The sequence below is a fragment of the Somniosus microcephalus genome, chromosome 1 (assembly GCF_052327205.1).
Source record: "Somniosus microcephalus isolate GS21.2 chromosome 1, FLI_Smic_1.0, whole genome shotgun sequence".
In the NCBI taxonomy this organism is placed as follows: Eukaryota; Metazoa; Chordata; class Chondrichthyes; order Squaliformes; family Somniosidae; genus Somniosus; species Somniosus microcephalus.
The window spans coordinates 441,112,890-441,131,355 of NC_140987.1; the positions used below are offsets into that span (position 1 = coordinate 441,112,890).

At 47.0% G+C, this 18,466-nt stretch overlaps 1 protein-coding gene and 1 long non-coding RNA gene across 2 annotated transcripts in view; one reads left to right on the forward strand and one right to left on the reverse strand.

Moving 5' to 3' along the window:
• The window catches only part of npas2 (neuronal PAS domain protein 2), a 351,575-nt gene that overhangs the window by 282,820 nt on the left and 50,289 nt on the right, over nt 1–18,466 (forward strand). The window contains exons 9-11 of the mRNA XM_086001688.1: nt 91–173; nt 12,412–12,518; nt 14,353–14,500. Of these exons, the coding sequence (XP_085857814.1) occupies nt 91–173; nt 12,412–12,518; nt 14,353–14,500 (338 nt within the window). The remainder of the gene's footprint in view (nt 1–90; nt 174–12,411; nt 12,519–14,352; nt 14,501–18,466) is intronic.
• LOC147125340 (uncharacterized) overlaps nt 1–18,466 on the reverse strand; it is an 80,107-nt gene that overhangs the window by 40,503 nt on the left and 21,138 nt on the right. The window lies entirely within an intron of this gene.

Here is an 18,466-nt window from a genome sequence, read left to right on the forward strand (position 1 = left end):
TGTAGTTTGCACAGCAGAAACATTAACAATCACAACGTTCCTTGAAGTTTGACAGCGGTCACTTCTGATGATAGATTGTTTTTAATGCAGGAACTGTGCAACGTTGAAGAACCGTGTGAAGAATTTACATCAAGGCATAGTTTAGAGTGGAAGTTTCTATTCCTGGACCACAGGTAATTTACCACAATCACTCAAAGCTCTGCTTTCCGTACCCTATTCCCAAAAGTAATAGGGGACGTAAGAAAACTACTCGGCACTTGGTCTAAGCGTGAAACAAAACTTTAATCAACTGTTTTACAACATGGAGGTCTAGTTGTGTCCTTCACTAGTTCCTGTTAAGAATGTCCTGCGCAAGCTGGGCCCGTCCCCGAGTATTTATACTCTCCCTGGACAGCGCCACCCGCAGGCCGCTCAGTATTATTTCATAAGTCTTTCTTTCATGAATGACTGATTCATGTCAATAGGTACTATGTGAGTTAACTGCTCAATAAAGAGGTGAATAAATGTCTGGCTATGAACAGGGTTGAAGGTACAAGTGTATCGAGATAATCAAATACTCCACAGAACATTAAGCATCCTGTACTGCTGAACAAGGGGGTGGGGGAATAAAAGCAGAAAAAGCAGGAAACAGTCAGCAGGTCAGGCAGCATCTGTGGAGAGAGGAACAGGGTTAGTTATCCAGGTCGGTGACGTTTCATCAGAACCAGAGGAAAGGGGATTTTTTTTTGCAGTGGGTAGTTAGTCAGGCTGATGTGAGGATAGGTGAATATTGCGGAATTTGTTCCTGGTTTGACGATCTAAACTTTTAGCGGTCAGGGAGTATCTATGCAGAGCTTTCCCTCCAGAGATCAACTGGATGATATGGAATCTATGATAGGGTAAACGATATTGTGGAACGTGTGAGCTTGATGGCTCAGCAGCCCTGTTCTTGTCCTCTGCTTTCTAATATTAAGGAGATAATTGCTGACTTACTGTGTTTTACACAACTGTAACACAATTCAATAGATAAATTGATTGAAAGGGTATGGTAGCACAGTGATTATGTTACTAGACTAATGATCCAGAGAGCTGGACAATTGATCTGGAGATGTGAGTTTAAATCCCACTATGGCAGCTAGGGAATTTAATTTTAGTTAATCAAATAAATCTGGAATTAAAAAAAAGCTATTATCAGTAATGGTAACTATGAAAGTATTGGATTCTCGTACAAACCCATCTGGTTCACTAATTTCCTTTAGGGAAGGAAATCTGCCGTCCTTACCTGGTCTGGCCTATGTGTGACTCCAGACCCACAGCAATGTGGTTGACTCTTAAACAGTGCTCTGAAATGGCCTAGCAAGTCACTCAGTTGTACCAAACCGCTACAACACACCACACGGACTGCAGTAGTTCAAGAATGTGGCTCAACACCACCGTCCTGAGGGTAATTAGGGGATGGGTGATAAATGCTGGTCTTGCCCGTGACGCCCACATCCCGTGAACGAATATAGAAACACAGAAGATAGGAGCAGGAGTAGGCCATTCGGCCCCTCGAGCCTGCTCCGCCATTCAATGAGATCATGGCTGATCATCCAAATTCAGTACCCGGTCCCTGCCTTCTCCCCATATCCCTTGATCCCTTTAGCCTTAAGAAATATATCCAACTCTTTCCTGAATATATTTAATGAACTGGCCTCCACCGCCCTCTGTGGCAGAGAATTCCACAGATTCACCACTCTCTGGGTGAAGAAATTCCTCCTCATTTCAGTCCTAAATGGCTTACCCCTTATCCTTAGACTATGACCCCTGGTTCTGGACTCCCCGGCCATCAGAAACATCCTTCCTGCATCTAGTCTGTCCAGGCCTGACAGAATTTTATAGGTTTCGATGAGATCCCCTCTCAATCTTCTAAACTCCAGTGAGTATAAGCCCAATCGACACAATCTCTCCTCATACGTCATTCCTGCCATCCCAGGTATCAGCCTGGTGAATCTTCGCTGCACTCCTTCCATGGCAAGAACGTCCTTCCTCAGGTGAGGCGATCAAAACTGCACACAATACTCAAGGTGCGGTCTCACCAAGGCCCTGTACAACTGTAGCAAGACATCCTTGTTCCTGTACTCGAACCCTCTTGCTACGAAGGCCAACATACCATTTGCCTTCTTAACCACCTGCTGCACCTGCATGCTTACCTTCAGCGACTGGTGCACAAGAACACCCAGGTCTCTTTGCACTTCCCCTTCTCCCAATCTATTGCCATTCAAATAATAATCTGCCTTCCTGTTTTTGCCACCAAAGTGGATAACCTCACATTTATCCACATTATAGTGCATTTGCCATGTTTCTGCCCAATCACCCAACCTGTCCAAATCATCCTGCAGTTTCACGACATCCCCCTCACAGCTTACCCTCCCACCCAGCTTTGTGTCATCTGCAAATTTGGAGATATTACATCCAATTCCCTCGTCCAGATCATTAATATATATTGTGAACCGCTGGGATCCTAGGACCGATCCTTGCGGTACCCCACTAGTCACTGCCTGCCACTCGGAAAACGACCCGTTTATTCCAACTCTTTGCTTTCTGTCCGCCAACCAGTTCTCTATCCAAGTCAATACCTTGCCCCCAATCCCATGTGCCTTAATTTTGCACGCTAATCTCTTATGTGGGACCTTATCGAAAGCCTTCTGAAAGTCCAAATACACCACATCCACTGGTTCTCCCTTATCTATTTTACCAGTTACATCCTCAAAAAATTCCAGTAGATTAGTCAAGCATGATTTACCTTTTGTAAATCCATGTTGACTTTGTCCGATCCTGTCACTGCTTTCCAAGTGCTCTGCTATTACATCTTTTATAATAGACTCTAGCATTTTCCCCACTACCGATGTCAGGCTTACCGGTCTATAATTCCCCGCTTTTTCTCTGTTATATCCATGTATCTTAATGTTGTGTCCTTCAATAATCAGACAACAGACTGCAGGGAACGACCAACAGGTGTTTACTGAATGAGGGTTACTCTAGAACTAATTGTACAGATCACTACTCAGGGTTTATATACAGGTGTGGTCACTGCCAGTACTACAGTATACAGGAGCTGTAAAAAGTAGTTCTCTCCCTTAAGGTATATATACATTACATACATTACAATTCCTCCCCTTTTAGATTAACAGTACCATAATACTCATTTAACAATTAACATTTTTAATATACAATGTTATATGAAAATAGTCCATTCATATATTCAGTCTCTGGGGAGTCTTCCTGATTCTTTCTGGATAACGCCTTTCCCGAGTGTCTCGCTCTTGGTGTGGAGGCAATTCTAGCACCCTGTCGTCAGTTGATTCATCAGCTTCCAATGCTATTGTTTCTGAGGTAGATGCGACCTGTACGTCGGGTTCCTCACCAGGTACGTATGGCCGAGACATGGGTGATGTGCCTCAATAATTCCGAGACTCGAAGGTAGCAGAACAAAACAAGGCTTTTATTAACTTAGAACGAAACACGTAAGCGAGAGAGATGTCGTCCTTCTGGAGACTGTGGCTAGACTGAAGCTAGCTTACAAACGGGGCCAGGTATGGGCGGAGCCCTACACACAGCACATTCCAGTATACAATACAGCACATTCCAGTACACAATACAATGAGGTCTGGGGGAAGGGAAATGACACTGAAACCGATCTCAGTCACAGGCAGTGATGAATGGAAATATTTCATCACAATGAGGTTGACTCATTCCTGTGACTCTAGGATCTGGTCAGCATGGCGTCTCACAATGTTCTCCCCAACATCCACTGTGTACATTAGTGGCCCCTGCCGTGTGCATATCGTTCCTGGTTGCCATTTCTCTGTTCGGTAGTCGCGGGCCAAGACTGGTTGCCCTACATTGAAGCTCCTTGTCGGCTTCTCACTGATGTGCTGGAATTGCTTATCCTCAACATCTCTTCGTACATTTGGTCTGAGCAAATCCAGACGAGATCTCAACCTTCGGTTAAAGAACATCACGGCCGGGGCCTGGTTGGTGACTGCATGTGTCGCATTTCTGTAGGCTAACAGGAAATTGTCCACCTTATGCTGCAGTGGAATGTCGTCATCGCACATGGCCTTTACTGCTTTTTTAAAGGTTTGTACGAACCTCTCAGCCAATCCATTTGTGGCTGGATGATACGGGGCGGATGTGTAATGCCTTACCCCATTCCTTTTCATAAATCTTCGAAACTCTTCGGACACAAACTGTGGTCCGTTATCAGAGCAAATCTGCTCTGGCAAGCCGTTCCTGGCAAAAATGGTCCGTAGGACTGCAATAGTTTTCTCCGTGGTGGTGAAGGACATTTTGATCACCTCAGGCCATTTCGAGTGCGCATCCACGGCTATTAAAAACATTGAGTCCATGAATGGACCAGCAAAATCAATATGCACCCGTTGCCATGGAGATGAGGGCCACTCCCATGGGTGTAGAGGGGCATGTGGTGGTGCATTTTGGACCTTCTGGCATCCTGAGCAGCTCTTTGTCAGGTCCTCGATTTGCTGATCGATCCCCGGCCACCACACATAAGCCCTAGCAAGGCTTTTCATTTTCACCCCTCCCAGATGACCTTCGTGAAGCTCATTGAGCACTCTCTCCCTTAACTTGGGTGGAATTACCACTCGGGATCCACACATCAAGGTCCCCTGGCATACTGACAGTTGTTCTCTTCTGGATGAGAATGCTGGCAACAGTGAGTCACCATGTGTTGGCCATCCCTTCACCGTCAAATCATATACCCGAGACAGTGTCGGGTCATTTCGGGTCTCCTTCTCTATACCAGCGTTAGTTACTGGCAAGCATTCAATTATAATCGAATGAAATATTTCGACAGGATCCACTGCTGGTGCTTCCTCCACAGTAGGCAATGGCAAGCGTGATAGCCCATCAGCGTTTCCATGCTGTTTCGTGCCCTTATACTCGATTTCATATTGGTGCGCCCCTAGAAAAAGGGAACATCTTTGTAGCCGTTGCGCAGTCATCACCTGAACGCCCCTCTTTGGATTAAAGATGGAGACAAATGGTTGGTGGTCAGTCAGCAAGGTGAAATTCTGCCCGTGCAGATAGTGATTGAACTTTTTCACTCCCCACACTAGGCTGAGGGCGTCCCTGTCAATCTGGGCGTAGTTATGCTCGGCTGAGGTTAGTGACCGAGACGCAAAGGCTACTGGCCTCTCCGAGCCGTCCGGGAATTTGTGCGACAGCACCGCTCCAATGCCATAGGGTGATGCATCACACGCCAACCGAATTGGTAGTGCTGGGTGGAAATGAGCCAACACCTCTTTTGATGTGATCAATGCTTTGCTCTTCTGGAAAGCTCGTTTACATTAGTCACTCCACTTCCATGGTACCCCCGTTTGCAGTAGGGTGTTCAGTGGGTGTAGTACGGGAGACAAATTCGGCAAGAACTTATGGTAGTAGTTCACCAGCCCGAGGAACGACCTCAGTTGTGACACATTTTCCGGTGCTGGAGCCTTGACTACTGCCTCAATCTTATCAGGGGGCTTATGTAACCCTTCTTTATCAATAACATGGCCACAATACGAGATCTGCTTCTGGAAAAACTCGCATTTGTGGCGATTAGCTCGGAGCCCATATTCCTTCAATCTAGTGAGCACCTGCTCCAGGTTGGCGAGGTGATCACTGTCATTTTCGCCCGTGACCAGGATGTCGTCCAAATAACACTGGGTCCCTGGAATCCCTTGCAGGACTTGTTCCATTGCCCTTTGCCAAATAGCCAGAGCTGATGCTACCCCGAACACCAGCCGGTTGTATTGGTTAGAGACCTTTATGAGTGTTGATCGTGAGGTACTGTTTCGAGGCTTCTTCTACCTCCATTTGCAGGTACGCCTGGGCCAGATCAATCTTAGTGAAGCGTTTCCCTCCAGATAGCAAGGCGAAAATATCTTCAATCCGCGGAAGCGGATATTGTACAGTGTGAAGGACTGGGTTCACTGTCACCTTAAAGTCCCCACAGATGTGAACCTTCTTTGGTTCCCCAGGCGTATTACTCAACGACCTCTTCATTACAGGAACGATGGATGTAGCCCACTCGCTCCATTCCACTTTGGACAGTACTCCTGAATGTTCCAAACCTTCCAGCTCTGCTTCGACGGCTGGGCGGATCGCATAAGGTACCGGTCAGGCCTTAAAAAACTTTGGGCTTGCATTTTCCTCTATTTTGATCATTGCTGTTATGCCTTTTAGTGTTCCGAGTCCCTGCTGGAACACTTCTTGTGCGTCAGTTAGCATTTTTGACAGTCGCCCAGGTGTGACATCGTCATCCTTTTTGGCATCTACAGTCAGTGCTTGTATGGAATGCCAATCTAGCTGTATCTTCCAGATCCATTCACATCCTAGTAGTGGTGGTCCTCCATCTGGCAATACATATAGGTCCATTTTTGGTGTTTCCTTGCCGTTATATATAACGTTCACCCTTATTTTTCCTTTGGGGTAGACATTTTGCCCCGTGTACGTCTTCAAGACAATCTTTGTATCTCTCAAGGGTATATGTGAGAATAGCCGCTTGTAGTCCCTTCGGTTTATGACTGTTAGGGCTGATCCTGTGTCCAATTCCATTTTCACTTGGACTCCTGCTATCTTGAGCGTGACCCAGATAGTTTGGTGATCCTCCGTTTTGATCACATTATGTAGTTGCAGACAACCCAGCTCCTTGCTTCCGGAGTCTGTATCACTCTTCTGTTCGTCTGAACTACTCTCCGTCACCTTATGTACCTTCTTGTACTTCTCCTGTGGAGATTTCTTGCTGCTGGTTTTCTTTCCCGACCTGCAGACTCTTGCTATGTGTCCTACTTTTCCACACTGTCTGCACACTTTGTCCTTGAACCAGCAATCATTATGGTCGTGTGTTATTCTGCCGCAGCGATAGCACTTCACTGTTCCGTATGACATTTCATTTGTGCCATGTTCTTGCGGTCTCCGTTGTATCTCTGCAGAGCCCCGTGCTGCTGCTTCGTGTGATACTGCACTGCTGAAAGCCTTGTCCAGCGTAAGATCCTTTTCTGATGGAACCCAGAAACGGCTTCTTTCACTTTGAAGCCCACACACAAACTTGTCCCTTAAAGTATCTGCTAGTCCCGTTCCAAACTGGCAGTGTTTCGATAGCTTGCACAGTTCCGTTAAATACTCAGCATTACTTTCATCTTTATGCTGGTTCCTTTTGTGAAACTTAAATCTTTCTGCTATCAGCAGCGGTGTGGGGTTTAAGTGGTCCTGTAGGATTGACGCTATGTTTTCAAAATCCTTTTCTACTGGCTTCTCTGGGGTTACTAGGTTTCGTAGTAAGCCATACGTTTTTGCACCCATTGAATTCAACAATACCAGCGCTTTCTTGTCATCTGGCACTTCATTCGCCTTGCAGTATACTTCTATGCGTTCGACATATGTCCTCCAATCTTCGACTTCATTGTCGAACGCTGTGATACTGCCACTCTTTCATTTTTGGGTGTGGTTAGACTGGCTTAAAATGGCGTCTCCCGCGCTTTCCTTTCTTCCCCGCTGCGACTTAAAATGGCGTCTCCCGCGCTGCTGCCAACGCTGCTCTCGGCAGTCCTCGTGGCAAATGGCGACGCCCTGTGGGTTTCCTGCGCTGCTGCCAATGCCGCTCTCTGCGGTCCTCGTGGCAATGGCAGCGCCTCATGTTTTCCTGCACGCCTCTCTCCCCCGTTGATGCTGCTCGGCCCTTGAACACCAGCTGCGCTCTGCCCTCTCTCGTCTCTCTCCCCGTTGACAACGCTCGGTCCTGAACCCTGGCTGTGCCCTGTGCGCTCTGCCCTATCTCTCTCCCCCGTCGACGCTGCTCGGCCTTTTTCTGTGCCGCTCGGTCGGGCTCTAGCCGCCGCTGTCCAGGAAGGGTCTGCGCAGTACCTGTTGCCAGCCCGTTTCGCTGGACCACCGTGACTGCAAAGCCAAGCCTGGCTCTCGACAGCCTCCCCTGCGATGCTCAAATCTCCGCTGGATGACTGGGCGGTTGCCCGTGGTCGACGCCCGTGCTTCTGGACTCGACCTTCTTCCACTGTTCTCCAGGAGCGAATCCCTGGGAGGTGATGCAGAGTTGCAGGTAGGTTTGAATCTGCGTCGTCGCCAATGTTATATCCGTGTATCTTAATGTTGTGTCCTTCAATAATCAGACAACAGACTGCAGGGAACGACCAACAGGTGTTTACTGAATGAGGGTTACTCTAGAACTAACTGTACAGATCGCTACTCAGGGTTTATATACAGGTGTGGTCACTGCCGGTACTACAGTATACAGGAGCTGTAAAAAGTAGTTCTCTCCCTTAAGGTATATATACACATTACATACATTACATTCTCTACCACCTTTTTTGAATAGTGGGGTAACATTAGCTACCCTCCAATCCATGGGTACTGTTCCAGAGTCTATCGAGTTCTGGAAGATGACCAGCAATGCATCTACTATTTCTAGGGCCACTTCCTTAAGTACCCTGGGATGTAGATTATCAGGCCCTGGGGATTTATCGGCCTTCAGTCCCATCAATTTTCCTAACACCATTTCCCTACAAATACTGATTTCTTTCAGTTCCACCCTTTCATCAGACCCTATGTTCCTCGGCATCTCTGGGAGGTTATTTGTGTCCTCCTTTGTGAAGACAGAACCAAAGTATGAATTTAGTTGGTCTGCCATTTCTTTGTTTCCCATTATAAATTCACCTGATTCTGACTGCAAGGGACCTACGCTTGACTTCACCAATCTTTTTCTCTTCACATATCTATAAAAGCTTTTACAGTTAGTTTTTATGTTCCCTTCAAGCTTACTCTCATATTCTATTTTCCCTTTCTTAATTAATCCCTTTGTCCTCCTTTGTTGAATCCTAAACTGCTCCCAATCCTCAGGATTATTGCTTTTTCTGGCCAATTTATATGTCCTCTCCTTGGATCTTATGCTATCCCTAATTTCCCTTGTTAGCCACAGTTGAGTCACCTTTTTTGTTTTATTTTTATGCCAAACTGGGATGAACAAATTCTGTAGCTCATCCATTCGGTCTTTGAATGTTTGCCATTGCCTATCCACCGTCAACCCTTTGAGTGACATTCCCCAATCAATCCTACCCAACTCGCTCCTCAGACCATCATAGTTTCCTTTATTTAAATTGAGGACCCTAGTCTCTGAGTCAACTACTTCATTCTCCATCTTAATGAAGAATTCGATCATATTATGATCGCTCTGACCCAAGGGGCCTCATACAACAAGATTGCTAATTAATCCTTTCTTGTTACATAATACCCAGTCTAAGATGGCCTGATCTCTGGTTGGTTCCTCGACATATTGGTCCAGGAAACCATCCCGTAAACACTCCAGGAATTCCTCCTCCACAGTATTGTTACTAATTTGGTTGGCCCAATCTATATGTAGATTAAAGTCACCCATGATGACTGCTGTGCCCTTATTGCACGCTTCTTTAATTTCCCTTTTAATGCCATCCCCAACCTCCGCCTTACTGTTTGGAGGTCTATATACCACTCCCACTAATGTTTTTTTCCCCTTAGTATTTCTCAATTCTACCCATACAGATTCCATATCATCAGAGCTAATATCCTTCATTACAATTGTATTAATCCCTTCTTTAACCAGTAATGCTACCCCACCTCCCTTTCCTTTTTGCCTATCTTTCCTGAATATCGAATACCCCTGGATGTTGAGTTCCCAGTCTTGGCCATCCTTGAGCCACGTTTCTGTAATCCCAACCAAATCATATTCGTTTACCTCTATTTGCGCAGCCAATTCATCCACCTTATTACAAATGCTCCTCGCATTAAGACACAAATCCTTCAGGCTTGTTTTTTTAACGCTCTTAGACCTATTAGAATTATTTACTGTGGCCACGATTGATTTAAACCGTTGATTTCTCTGACTGCCACTTTTGTTTTTCTCCTTCCTATCTTTTGCTTTTATCCCTGTTTCCCTTTCCTCTGTCTCCCTACTCAGGTTCCCAACCCCCTGCCATTTTAGTTTAAACCCCCCCGAACAGTGCTAGCAAACCTCCCCGCAAGGACATTTGTCCCGTTCTGGTTCAGGTGCAACCCGTCCGACTTGTACAAGTCCCACCTTCCCCAGAAGCAGGCCCAGTGATCCAGGAAACTAAAGCCCTCCCTCCTGCACCAACTCTTTAGCCACGCATTCATCTGCTCTATCCTTCTATTCCTATACTCACTAGCACGTGGCACCGGGAGTAATCCAGAGATTACAACCTTTGAGGTCCTGCTCTTTAATCTGCTACCTAGCTCCCTAAATTCTTGCTGCAGGACCTCATCCCTCTTCCTACCCATGCCATTGGTCCCAATGTGAACCACGACCTCTGACTGTTCACCCTCCCCCTTCAGAATGCCCTGCAGCCGTTCAGTGACATCCTTGACCCTGGCACCAGGGAGGCAACAAACCATCCTGGAATCACGTCTACGACCACAGAAACGCCTATCTGTTCCCCTTACGATAGAATCCCCTACCACTATTGCTCTCCCACTCTTTTTCCTCCCTTCCTGAGCAACAGAAGCACAAAAAAAAATTGAGTGAACTTTGAGAATGAATCCGTTTAAGCCAGCTAGAGGTTAGACAGGTGGGATAGGTGGAGACACTGAGGCATGGTTAGTACCGCCAGGGTCAATACAGTCACTTTTTCATATGGAATAGCATGTGACTGAGAGTGAGCAATAAGGCAGTTATCTGACAGGCGCAGAGGATATCATAAACCCCCCCCCCCCCCCCAAGAGTCTTCTTTATCTTCACACCACAATGTATAGGCACGGACATCTTTAAAAATGACACGAGACAGAAAGGTGCACAGCAGATTCCCCGTTTTTGAAATGATTGCATGCAGAAAAGAACAGTCACATCACACATTCAAATCAGGAGGACTTCCAGGTTACCAAACCTGATTCAGTCAGGCAGGCTTCAGAGTAATCGGCCCTCGTCCAACAAAGTCAGTCTGACAAGCCTTAAGGAAAACAGCCTGAAGAATGAAAATGTCACATAATTGGAAAGGGCAGCTCTGTCTTGCCTTTCATTGACCTGTGCTGTCCTTGGCCTGGGAGGCTTGATGAGAGGATGGGGGTTGAATAGAAGAATCGTCCATTTTATGAGAGGGTTTAAGCAGAAGGATGTTCCATTTTATGGGGTTGGTTGAGTAGAGGAATGATCCATTTTATGAGAGGGTTTGTGTAGAGGAAAGAGCCATTTCTCCACACTGTTACCCCTTAGAACGACTTGAATTTATATAGCGCCTCTCACAACCTCAGGACGTCCCAAAGCACTTTACAGCCATTGAAGTATTTTTCAAGTGTAGTCACTGTTGTAATGAACATCAATGAAAAAACATATAGGCAATGTAAACCAGGAGAATGAATTAATCTACTGTCACAAACTGGGTTTGTCGGGGGGGGGGGGGGGGTGTTTCTGCAAAATTATTACAATACATATACAGTATTCTCAAAAAGACTGGGATGGCAGGAATGATGTATGAGGAGAGATTGGGTCGATTGGGCTTATACTCGCTGGAGTTTAGAAGAATGAGAGGGGATCTCATTGAAACTTATAAAATTCAACAGGACTAGACAGACTAGATGCAGGAAGGATGTTCCCGATGGCGGGGGAGTCCAGAACCAGGGGTCACAGTCTAAGGTTAAGGGGTAAGCCATTTAGGTCAGAGATGAGGAGGAATTTATTCACCCAGAGAGTGGTGAACCTGTGGAATTCTCTACCACAGAAGGCAGTTGAGGCCAATTCATTAAATATTTTCAAGAAGGAGTTAGATATCTTTCTTAAGGCTAAGGGGATCAAGGGATATGGGGAGAAAGCAGGGACAGGGTACTGAATTTGGATGATCAGCCATGATCTCATTGAATGGCGGAGCAGGCTCGAGGGCCAGAATGGCCTACTCCTGCTCCTATCTTTCTATGTTTCTATGTTATGTTAGGTTAATTATTTGAAGACAGTTGCTGAAGAATAATTAACTCAATGCCGTATTTAAGACCCTTTGAGGGAAAGGATAAATTGAACCCCTGATATGTTGAAGATTTCCACAGGCTCTAGAACCAGGTGACATGGTTCAAGGTTAAGAGAGGGAAAGTGCACAGACGCGTTAGATTTAACTACTTTACCCAACGGGTGGTGAATGTGTGGAATGGAGTGACCAGGGAGGCACTAGAGGCAGACAGCGTGGAAATATTTAAAGGAGAATTGCACAGACATTTGAGCGAGTGGGCGATTGAGAGGTATTAATCTTTGTGACCAGCCAAATGGAGTGCAGAGTCTTTTCTGGCCCTGTACTTACTTATGTTCCACATGCTGTGAATGAAGATTCCAATATTTGTTAACCTGCAGCTCCTCCAAAACTAACGTTCTTCATATACCTTGTTTCTCTTTATCAGGGCGCCTCCTATTATAGGTTACTTACCATTCGAAGTACTAGGAACGTCTGGCTATGATTACTATCACGTTGATGACCTGGAACTTCTAGCAAGGTGCCACGAACACTGTAGGTGACTGGTTGTATACGATAGTGATAGCTAAGGGACTGGTTATAGGGACAGTATCAGTAATAAGGCAGGTGCAGTGAAAAACAGACCAGTATACAGCAGTCTCTTAACCCCTCATTTGGGACTAATCTATAACTAGGTATGAATGAACTGCACTCTGCACAGCATTAGCATCTATTTCTGAGTTGCTCTGTTTGGTTTATCTGTTTGCTTAATCAGTGGGGTGGGTGGGGAAATGACAATGACCCAGTAATTTGTGATTGTTTTAATACAGTTTGATCATTTTGGAAAACGCTAAGCGATGTTTCACAGCAGGGCTGTCTGAACTCTAATCTGTGGTCTCCAAACCCCACCAATCCATTCCCAGAACCCAGCGCCTCAAGTCCTATCTCTACTTATTTTTATTTTCTTATTTGCTGCTTTGTCCTGTTTGAATTTCGTGAGCCTGGAGGTTTGGAAAGGGCTTTTCTCTGGTTGATGAATCTCAAATCCGAACGCCAAGATCATGCCAATATCGGCAATTTGGAATATACGGGTAGATCTTGACTTATTGTGCCATAGTGCAAAGCGAGTGATAGCAAGTCGACAGCCCACTTCCATCTCTCCCACTTTGAAGTCAATGGAAATAAAAAGCTGGGGAGAGATGTAAAACGGGCTGCTGACTCGCTATCACCCATTTTACACTATCGCACAAGGTCACGAGCTAACCCATAGACACTGATTAATGAGAACATGTATTAAACCTTAAGGAGGCGATTTCCCTGGGTCTGTAGCCAGGTGCTAAATGAATGGAAGGAAGTTGGATAGGCTCATTGATAGGCATTCACTCTGACCTGCCCAATTTTCTGACATTTGCCACGCCAAGGCAATCTATTCCCCTTACCTGGGGTTTCCGAGGATCCATGTTACTGATCTATGCAGTTCACAAACTCAAAAAGCTTGATACCCCTCCTAGCACTTATTGTGCCACAGAAAAATTTACCACCAGGGAATGCTATTAACAGTCCTTGAATGTTGAATATTTTGTATCAAGTCCGGCCCAAACTGCTGAAAGATTGCTCCATCTGCAGGTTGTAAGAATTCTTTGGTGAAATTGAGTGTGAGAAGTCCCAGTTCAGTTTCTAACACAAAGCCGACCCTAATTCAACATTTATCGATAATCTTATTCACAGCGGCCTACAGGAAGGCTAGTGTGTGGGTGATGGAAACATGTCACACTAGGGCTGAGGCTCATTGTTGGGGCGGACTGGGTGGAAGGATATGCTGGAGTGAGTGCTGAGTCTTGGCTGTGTCCCTTCCCCAGAAAGAGAGAGAGGGTGGGGTGGGGGACGGGGTGTGGGTCAGTGTTGGGAGAGAGGGGGATGGTTGGCGGGGGTAGAATCAGCTGGCGAGCAAATGCCAGGCCACCCTTGTTACACCTTGGATCCAGATTGTGAGCTGCAGGGGCAGATACTGGGTGCGGCCTTGTTCACCCAGAGAGTGGTGAGAATGTGGAACTCGCTCCCACAAGGAGTGGTTGAGGCGAATAGTATAGATGCAGTTACGGGGAAGCTAGATAAGCACATGAAAGAAAAACAAATAGAAGGATAAGCTTGAGATGAAGAGAGTTGAGAGGAAGCTCGTGTGGAGCATAATCGCTGGCATAGGTCAGTTGGGTCAAATGGCCTGTTTCTATGAAGTAAATCAATGTGAATGTAGAAGCAGGAATAACTTAAAACAAGGACATCACCGTCCACAAAATGGAAAGAAATGTCTGTTTTTCAAATCTAAAGTTGTAAATTGAAATAGATATATAAATGGCTTGTCACTTACACCTTTGCTCCTTCCGTGCAGTGATGCAGTTTGGGAAGGGAAAGTCTTGTTATTATCGTTTCTTGACCAAGGGGCAGCAATGGATTTGGCTCCAGACCCATTACTACATCACCTACCACCAGTGGAATTCCAAGCCCGAGTTTATCGTCTGCACGCACACCGTAGTGAGGTATGTTCGCTGTGGTTTTTAGCGGCGCACCACAGGGGTAACTGTGGGGCTGTAAGTCACGGTGCATATAGAACGGCCATAAATGTTGCGGTCAGCGGCGAAGCGAAGGCGCTGGCCGTGGGCCCCGAAGTACGCTTCACCCAAAGATCTCGCGATTTCTGCGTCGGGAGCCTCGGGTTTTCCGGTGTGTAATTCTAATCAATGAAGTATAGTGGGGATCCCATAGTGCGAGCTGCAGTGACGGTCAACAAGCTGCCTAAGCAGCCAATCAAAACACAGCATTCTCATAGACAGTGAACAAGGAAGTGGGTAAGCTCTTAAAATTCTACGGCCGCGATTTTATGAACCTCGGCGGGTCCGTGGCGGGTGATGTCAGTGCCGGGTCCCAACCCTGCGGCTGTCTCCATCCCGGCCTCCGGAATGACTTTCCGATGATTGGGATTGTTAAGCCCGCCCAGCGAGTTTCCCAGCCAATTGAAGGAAGCGGGTCTGATGACGCATCATCAGCCGGTTTCCTTAAAGGGACCATGCGTAAATTAAATTTGACATTTGTGCTGTCAATGTTCTACAGCATTGAGGTGCTGCAAACACTGACAAGCTCTGCACAGAGGTGCAGGGCTGCACCAGGTTCTCCCATGACTTCCTCCATATGGATGGAGTCACAGCACGCAGGGATGTCATCTTCTCTTCCCATGGGCGAAAGAGACCTCCCCAGGACACCATGCAGCCTGGCTGCACATTGCACAGGAGGGCACAAGCAGGGATGTCATCAGGAGGACCAGGCTGCAGTGACGCAAACCTTTCAATGATCTCAGTAGATCCTGAAACGCTACTACAAAGCCACAATCTACCTCATCCTGTTGTGCCACTCATCACATCCCCATCACTCTGCCTTCCCTCCCCTACTCCTGCACATCCTTACTCACACCAACTTACCTTGCACCTCCACCCATCCATCTCTATCTACATTATCACATCTCCATCTCACTCGCCACCCCTCACACTCACCCTCATCCTAGTGCAATCATACCAACTAACAACACACAAGGGGAGGCACTTGGGCGTTTTATCCAATGTCCATGTAAAGTTTCTGTTAATATGTTGTCAAACATTGAAATCTTTATTTTCAACACTTTGCATTCTTGGACAGATTTGTGTGCACCTTTGGAAGTGGCTTAGTGAGTTGCAGTGAATGGTGAGACATAACGGTACCCCCCACAATGGTGGTGAGTGTGAAGTAATGGTTTGGACATTGTAGGGATGCTTTATGGTGTTGGTGTGGGGTGGTGCCAACCTGACGCATCATGTGGCAGCTAAGGTGTAAAGCGTCACGTGAAGTAAATCTGGCCATGGTGAGGCCATCCCTGGTCCTGGGCAGCAATGTGGATGGGTGCTGATGCCTTGTGCCTTGTGCAGCTTCAGGTGATTGCGGACAAGGTTGGTGTTGTTGGTGCTGCTGGTGTACCTGGCGATGCTGGTGTTGGGGCTGATCGTGGTGGGATACTGAGGACCAAGGTGAGAGAGTTTCAAGGGCACCAATGCTGATGGAATAGATGGCAGGTGAAGTCGAGATGACAGAAGCGATCTGTCAATGGTGGGAGAGGTAATGAGGTCAGACTGGATGGAGACTTGTGTAAAGACTTGCAGTATCCTGCATCTGCAGTGGAAATGCAGTTTAGAGAAGCTAGTGGTTAAGGGAACATGTCTCAATCAGTTGGGAGCTTTGACTTGACATTTGAAGCTGTCAACTCATCAGCTGATTCAATGGCCAAAATCAAAAAAATCAAATCAAATCAACTTTTATTGTCATTGTTAGTGCACAAGTGCAGTACAACGAAATGTAGGCTTGCGGCTCCCGAGAGTGTACATTTAGATTAAGACATTTAAACATTCAACATACATTTGGCTTGTAATACATTAACATAAACATAACCATAATAAAGTGCATTGGCAGATGTGCAGGCTTTAGAGTTTATTTGTGGAGTTCAGTAGGATGACAGCCCTGGGAAAGAAGCTGTTCCTAAATCTGGTCGTACGGGTGCGAATGCATCTGTAGCATCCCCCAGATGGCAGGAGGGCAAACAGACTGTGGCTGGGGTGGGTAGGGTCTTTGATGATGGACCGTGACCTCCGTAAACAGCGTTTCTGATATATGTGCTCTCGGTAGCCGGGTGCCGGTAATGCGTTGGGCAGTTTTGACTACCCGCTGCAGGGCTTTCCGGTCATAGTAGCTACAGCTGTCATACCATACTGTGATACAGTTCATCAGGATGCTCTCTATTGTGCAGTGGTAAAAGTTAGAGAGGATCAGGGATGACAGGTTACATCCCTTCAGCCTCCTTAGGAAATATAGGCACTGCTGGGCCTTCTTCACCAGAGAGGAGGTATTGAGGGACCAGGAGAGGCCTTCCGTGATGTGGACTCCAAGGAACTTAAAGCTGTCCACCCTTTCCACCACAGCCCCATTGATGTGGATGGGGGTGTGACTTCCGCCTTTAGACTTCCTGAAGTCCACAATGATTTCTTTGGTTTTCTTGATGTTAAGGGCCAGGTTGTTATCGGCGCACCACTTCACGAGATGCTGGACCTCCTCCCTGTAGGCTGACTCATCGTTGTTGGTGATCTAGCCTACTACCGTGGTATCATCCGCAAACTTGATGATGGTGTTGGAACCACGAACAGCCACACAGTCGTGGGTGAAGAGGGAGTAGAGGAGGGGGCTCAGCACACATCCTTGTGGGGCCCCCGTGTTCAGGGTCGGGGGGGGGGGGGGGGGGGGAGGTGTGGTTACCTAATTTGACAGACTGGGGTCTGTTTGTTAGGAAGCCCAGGGTCCAGTTGCAGAGGGAAGTATTCAGGCCAAGAGTTTGGAGTTTGGTGGCCAGCTTGTTGGGGACGATAGTGTTGAATGCTGAGCTGTAGTCTATGAACAGCATTCTGATGTAGGTCTCTTTACCATCTAAGTGATTCAGTGCCGAGTGTAGAGCAGTTGTGATTGCATCCTCCGTTGATCTGTTTGCACGATAGGCAAACTGGTGTTGGTCAAGAGAGGCGGGAACACTGGCTTTGATGTGAGCCAGGACCAGTCTCTCGAAACACTTCATTATGATGGGTGTGAGTGCGACAGGTCGATAGTCGTTCAGGCACGTCACAGCCATTTGTTTTGGCACAGGAATAATGGTAGTGGTCTTGAAGCATGTAGGGACTACTGCCTGGGCCAATGACAGATTGAACATGGCGGTGAAGACATCAGCCAGCTGATCAGCACATTCCTTGAGTACCCGTCCAGGGATGCTATCCGGTCCAGCAGCCTTTCATGTGCTCACTCCGCGTAGAACACCCCTTACGTCGGAGGTCGACAGAGTGAGCACCTGGTCTTCCGGAGGTGGCCAGGCTTTGGTAGCCGGCTCCCTGTTGTCCCTGTCGAAGCGAGCGTAGAAGTTGTTAAGCTCCTCCGGAAGGGAGGCATCGCTAACCGGGGGGCTGGTGTTTTTGCTCTTGTAGTCAGTGATGGACTGGATGCCTTGCCACATGTGCCGGGGGTCCGAGTTGTTGTGGAAATGATCCTCTATCCGCAGTGTCTGTTTCCTTTTGGCAGTCCTGATACCCTTTTTTAGGTTGGTCCTAGCTACATTGTAAGCCGCCGCGTCGCCAGATTTAAATGCTGCGTCGCGTGCTTTCAACAGCGAGCGGACCTCTCCGTTCATCCAGGGTTTCTGGTTGGGGTATGTCCTGGTATTTTTATGGGTCATGACGACCTCGACGCAACTGTTAATGTAGAATAGCACTGTGGATGCATATTCCTCGATGTCATTATTGGCAAACATGCCCCAATCAGTGCATTCGAAGCAATCCTGAAGCTCCGAGACTGCCCCCTCTGGCCATACTTTCACTGATCTCACTGATGTTCTCACTCTTTTGATGAGCGGTTTGTATGCCGGGGCTAGAAACAGGGAGAGGTGGTCA